This window comes from Teleopsis dalmanni, chromosome X, assembly GCF_002237135.1.
Source record: "Teleopsis dalmanni isolate 2A chromosome X, ASM223713v2, whole genome shotgun sequence".
In the NCBI taxonomy this organism is placed as follows: Eukaryota; Metazoa; Arthropoda; class Insecta; order Diptera; family Diopsidae; genus Teleopsis; species Teleopsis dalmanni.
Genome location: NC_051848.1, coordinates 58,397,758 through 58,403,814, shown reverse-complemented (window position 1 = coordinate 58,403,814; position 6,057 = coordinate 58,397,758). Strand labels below are relative to the sequence as shown.

Genomic DNA, 6,057 nt, shown 5'->3' with positions numbered 1-6,057 from the left:
AATTTGATTTTAACGTCATGATTTGACAGAAGTAACTTTTGTTTTATTGCGCGCTTCTACTCTTTTGTGGCTGGGGGGCTTATCTCTGCTTCACACTAAACTTTAACTATACTAGAATCATTATCATTTATTTATCTTCTAACTGATGACGGAACGTAGATCAGCATATTATACTGTACGTCCTGAGGTGGACTTAAGATTTGTTAAGGCGGGTATCACTTTTGTGAATAATTTTAGGGCTCTGTCCTTAATATATTTTTGTTTTACTTTAACAAAAACTATTTACTAAGTTCTATAATAAAGAAGTTTCGATAAAAAATTACAAAAAAAACAAGTAACAAAATATAATTAATTAATTTAATTCTTCTACTGCTGGTTTATGTTTTCGTTCTAATATAACAGAGTTAGTGGATTTATTAATAAAAACATTCGCAGTAAATTAACAAAATTCCAGAAAAATGTGCGAACTTAAAAGTCAAGCACGGCTTTGGGTCAGTTAGTTAAGGTGCGCTGACTCTGAGCTTCAAATTTGGCAGGGCACGAGTTTGCAGTCTCAAAAAAAACTATTCACTAATGACTAAATACTACAAGAAATACTTCCAAGACCACTGATGATGGGTATTTGGCAATACTCGAAACAGCTGTGTGGTCAGCCAAAAATTCAATTAATTAAAATAATATAAAAATAATTTTTGTTGTTGTAGCTCACTACTGTTTGAAACTTCTTCAATAATAATAAATATAAGAACATTTAATTATTTGAAATATTTTTAATTTTATAATAGTGGATTCATTCTATGCACTGATTCAGTGTATTATTATTATAGTATTATTATAGTTTAGCATTATTTTTATTTTTTAAAATTTTGCAAGCAAATTTTAAGCAAAATTTTGACATTTAATGTATTCTCTAATATAACGTGTTTTAAATGCTTTTAAAGTTTTCATTATTAATTAATCAAAAATATATTAAATGTAACGCTAAACAATGTGTCTGCTGTAGAAAAAAAAAAAATTTGCGATGACTTCATGTACAATTCTCAGACAAAGAAAAATAATTATTAAAATTGTCATATAATAATAAAAAAAAAAAAAGAAAAATCTTAAAAGGCAGTAAAGCAAATCATTTTAAAACTCTTGACAAACTTGAATATGCATTCAAAATCTAATTAAAAAGCGATTAGTGGCATGACAAAAGACTTCAATTTTATGCCTGCAACCTTACAACTACAACAGCTACAACAGCAGCCAAGCAGCCGAGCAGCAGAGCTGAAGCAGTGACAGTAACAGTAACAGCAATCACAGTAATAGTCACATAGTCACAGCCAGTAGAAGTAACAAGGACGAATAAAAAAAATCAGGAGCATCTGAACAAAATGAAAAGTCTCTATTTTATTGCCAAAACTAACAAATACAATAAAAACACAACAAAATTACTGCCCAAGGCAGATAAGAAAAGCGGCAAACGTTCTTCTAAGCTGTCAGCACTAAAATGACAATAGCAATATTTTTGGACAACAGCGGGCCCGGCAAGACCCACGACCCACTACGACAATTGTGATATGCCGAATGAGGAACAAACAAAAAAAGTAATAACAACAAAAACACAATAAAGAAAATAAAGCTAACAAAAAGTCCTTGGACAAAACAAAATGTAGCATTAGTAAGGCGTACAGGTTCGGCAGTGCAATGCCATGCCTCCGTATAATAATTTTATTGCATTTGGGCCGATGTCGTCGGCGTGGTAATGATACTTAAAACGATTGTACATTGGCATGGAAATGTAGCGTGTCGATGCTATCCTGCTAAAGTTACCAGTTGATAGCACTCCGTATAATAGTTCACGTTGGAATGCTGTACTTTGAGTGACACTCCAAATGCTATGAAATTGTCATTAATCTTAAAAGTACTGAAGCCGAAGGGAAACATACTGACAAAAACAATAGCTTTATTTTTTGTGAAGGTTCAGATAAATTAAATGTTTTAATAATGACAATGTTGTAATAGTCAGCTTATACATATACTCTCTCATATAATATATATACGTGTATATATATATGTGCACTTACATATACCATTTATACCATTAAGGTATTTAAACACATCAAAAGTTACATTTTTAGTACGTCGTTAAGTTTTTATTCGAATGTGATAAGAAATGAGTGGATGTTAAACGTTTCTAGTCTTGCTATTTTTATATACTCGCAAATATTTACTGCAATGAGGTATCCATGACAAAATTTTATAAAGTAATCATATAAATAAAAAAACCCATAAGCCGAAATTAACGAATAATTTTAGTCATAATCCATTATTCAAAAAACAAAAAAAAAAACAGTAATATTTAAAATAACATAGTGCTCTTGTTTAACCCATTTCGTACATCTGTCTGGTACACCACACGGCTAGCTTTGAATATTATTTAAGAATATATATAAGTAATTAATTCAATATTTTTTGAACTTATTAAGTTTGATAACGCAATCATTTAAAAAATACATATTTGGAACGGTTTTCATCCTTCCATGACTTTACGTTATCCCGAGTTTACGGACCCACACGTTCCCTCCCATAGTACTATAATGATAAAATAAAGCTATATAAATTTTAGTCATTAGGTGAAGATAAAATGAGAGTAAGCTCTCTAATAAATATCATAATCTTTTGATTTACTTAAACTTGTATTATTTTACTAAAGATAATATGAGTCTATTTTGATATTTAATTGCTGGTTGAGTTCGCCTGAATTCGACTGTTTTATATAGGGCTTACTTTCTTGCTTAAAGTTCTATAGTCAATTTTTGACTGTAAATAAAATTATAATGTCGTGCCTGAGACAACTAAGAAATCAGAAACTATTGCATATTACTGACAATTGTAGCGAAGATGACTCATTAGTGTCAAGTGACACTCCGCTACCTATTGAATAATAATATTTGCCACCTGATAATGTTGCTGGTGAATCGGACAATGAAATGATTGACTACGGAAGTTGTATACGAATCAAATGCACTAGATTATGTTTCTGTTGTACAAATATCTGAGTCGGAACTATTCACATTGGAACTTGTAAAACCAATACGTTTCGGTTATAAGCTATGAACCCTTTCTATGAATAGTGGGTATATCTCTAAGTTTCTGCCTTAATCCGGTGCAACTGATAAATACAACAAACATTTGGAAATCGATGCATTTGTTGTAAAGAAATTTTTGAGTCATAGTGAGCATCCATTGCAACATACTGTATGATTCCGTTGACGCTATAGCAGATAGAAAGAAAAGATTGGAAAATTTACCACGTGTAACCGGTATGCACGCTCCCATAAAAACTCAAAATCGCCACCACTGCATTATACGTACACCAAAAGCCACAGTTTTTATATACGAAAAGTGCCATTTAAGTGGTCATGTAGAAAATTTATTTTAAAATGTTCCATGAAAATAAACAATATTATATTGATCGTAGATAATGACGCAAGTAAACTTATTTATTTTAAATAATATGATTTATATGTTATAATTCAAATATACCATATTTTTTGATTAATAAATATTTGAAAAGCATAAAACATTGAATTTTATACTTACTTGTTCTTTATACAACTTACAATGAGAGTTACTTAATCATAAAAGTAACTAAATACGATATTTGCGAACAGAACACATATAGAAATGTTTGTACTATCGAAGAGAGAAAAATTTGCTATGGGCCCAGCGTGTGGTTGACCACACAACATTTTTCCGGAAAACTGCTTTCATATTTTTACCGTAAAATAAGACCTTTCTGAAAATTTTACCATAAAATTCCAAGTTTGAATTTGCCTGGTACTTAATGAGTTAAAGGGCCAAGTAGCTTTGATATCATCTTCCTTTTAACATATTCTGTTACGTCAATAAATAAAAATTAAATAATATTAAAAGAAAACTATAATAAATAAATAAGTAAAAAAATAAATTCATAAAAAGATAAATAATTAAAAAATAAATAAATAAATAAATTTTTAAAAAATAAATCCATAAAAAAGTAATCACTATTTTCAAAGCACTAAATTATAGCCAACATGCTCAAATTTATTGGTAGTTTACTATATATATTACTTTGGCACACATCTTATAATTTCTAATATATTATCAAATATATATATTTACTTTTTTCTACAACAATAAATTGTATAATTTTTAATTAATAATTTACCTTCGATAATTAGTTGGAAAAATATAGAGATCTTTGAAATTTAAACATTTAAGTACGCACTTTAATTTCATATCCAAAAATTCACTACTGTTCGAAAAAAACCTCTATAAAAAATAAGTATATTAAATTAACTTTTAGCGTCCGTTTTGGCGAAAGATCACTCACTTCATTAAATGAGGTGAAGCAGTTGGGACAGCATGATTTATTTAGAAAACAGAAATTAGCTTACTAGTTCCGAGAAAACAAAGTAAGCCAATTTATTTTTTTACAAAAATTTTTTGCTTAAACACAAATGTCAGTTAAAATTACTTTAAATTTAGGTATCGAGAACAAAGATTGTTGGGCTCATAAGCGTGAATCTAATAGAGCAGCTTATCAAATATTACAGTAAAACTTGTAACAACAATAAATTATTTTCCGAAAAATATAATGGCTCCCGGGAAAAATCGTAAGCGTTGTGCTGACTCAGATGGGTATACGTACGTCCCTAAGAAGAAAAGAAAACTATCCCCAAATTGTAAGTTGGCTTATTTTATTAGATATCAACATCATTAAAGATAGCTTCCTTAGTTGAAGAGGAAAGTATTCGTATTTCGGTCCCTCAGCGAGAACCCGAGAGGTATGCATCGTCAAATGATTTTCATAATTTATTTAATGAGGGAAAAGTTGCACCAAAATGTAAGTGGAACTCAATTTATCACTAAAATCATATACTACAGATATCACAATATTATTCTTCACAGATAACACACTGCTTCCGGTTGGTTATGCACAAACACAAATAATAAGTTCTTATGATACAAATCCAGCTCATTCTTCCCGCGAATCTCATTTTACATCATGTGAGAGAAAACCACCTGCTGCTCTGAATGAAGTTCTCATTGCTTATAAAATTCATGAAATAATTAATAATTTATCGAAATTTAAAAAAAGTGCTTCAAGTGTTAACCATAGCAATAACTCGAAAGTTGTTGCTTCACCCCAAAGCCTTCATAGTCAAAGTAATCCAGAAGGTAAGTTGATATATTAATCTAATCATTTATGTTTTAAGATAATGAATATATTACTAATTTAGTGTATGAATGGGATTTTCATAAAGTAGTTGCTCCGCAAATTGGCGTGAATGAAGACCTCGCAGAGAAAAAATTATTTGAAGTTATACTAGATTTAATAAAGCTTAAAATGCGTTCTGGAGTCACCGATTTGGAGGCAGATGGTGTGAAACATATACTTCATCATATTGTTGATGAATATGCAAACGCAAGTGAATCAGATGGCACCATAGACGATAATATGGATGATAAACCCGGATGCTCTCGATGGTTCCATCCTAAATAGTTTGTGTTTGTGTAAAAATATTTTGTTATCACTTGAACATTAGAGAGACATCAATCTATATCAGTATTAAAAAGAAATATTTGTGACTTACCTCCGATCTAGTTTCTTACAAAGTTCAAGTGACATTTATTTATATATAAATTCATAAAATACTGTATTCATTTTCGAATATTAATCTTTTAATATGAATTACCAAATTATTTGTAATTGATAGGTTAAGCATTAAGTAATATTGAGCTTGTGCTTCACCTTTGACATTCAATTAACTTTGATGATGACATTTTCGCTTTTAACGCTTTTAATTCCAGTTGGAAACTACTGAATAAATATGTATGAATGAGTAACAAAAGTTACCATAACTACAATTCTTATAAATGAAATTCAATTTTTAATATTTGCATGAAGACTCTATATAATAGTAATAATAGATTAATATTTAATAATTCAACTTTTATTCAAATATCTAATATTATTAGAGAGATTTTCTGTGAATTCAAAATCGTAGTTTAAACGTTTTCAAAAAA

General features: G+C 29.4%; 1 protein-coding gene across 1 annotated transcript; it reads left to right on the top strand.

Annotated features, from left to right (window-relative positions):
* The first annotated feature begins 4,624 nt into the window (after nt 1–4,624).
* LOC119688466 lies at nt 4,625–5,660 on the top strand. Its single transcript, XM_038103143.1, has 4 exons — nt 4,625–4,712; nt 4,766–4,873; nt 4,939–5,208; nt 5,271–5,660. Exons 1-4 carry the CDS (start codon nt 4,625–4,627, stop codon nt 5,531–5,533), a joined length of 729 nt encoding a protein of 242 aa, XP_037959071.1. The 3' UTR covers nt 5,534–5,660.
* Nucleotides 5,661–6,057: the final 397 nt, after the last annotated feature.

Coding starts and splice junctions, on each gene's coding strand:
- LOC119688466 (XM_038103143.1), top strand. CDS start 4,625: ATGGCTCCCGGGAAAAATCGTAAGCGTTGTGCTGACTCAGATGGGTAT. Junction 4,874..4,938: donor GGGAAAAGTTGCACCAAAAT/GTAAGTGGAACT, acceptor TATTCTTCACAG/ATAACACACTGCTTCCGGTT. Junction 5,209..5,270: donor TAGTCAAAGTAATCCAGAAG/GTAAGTTGATAT, acceptor TTACTAATTTAG/TGTATGAATGGGATTTTCAT.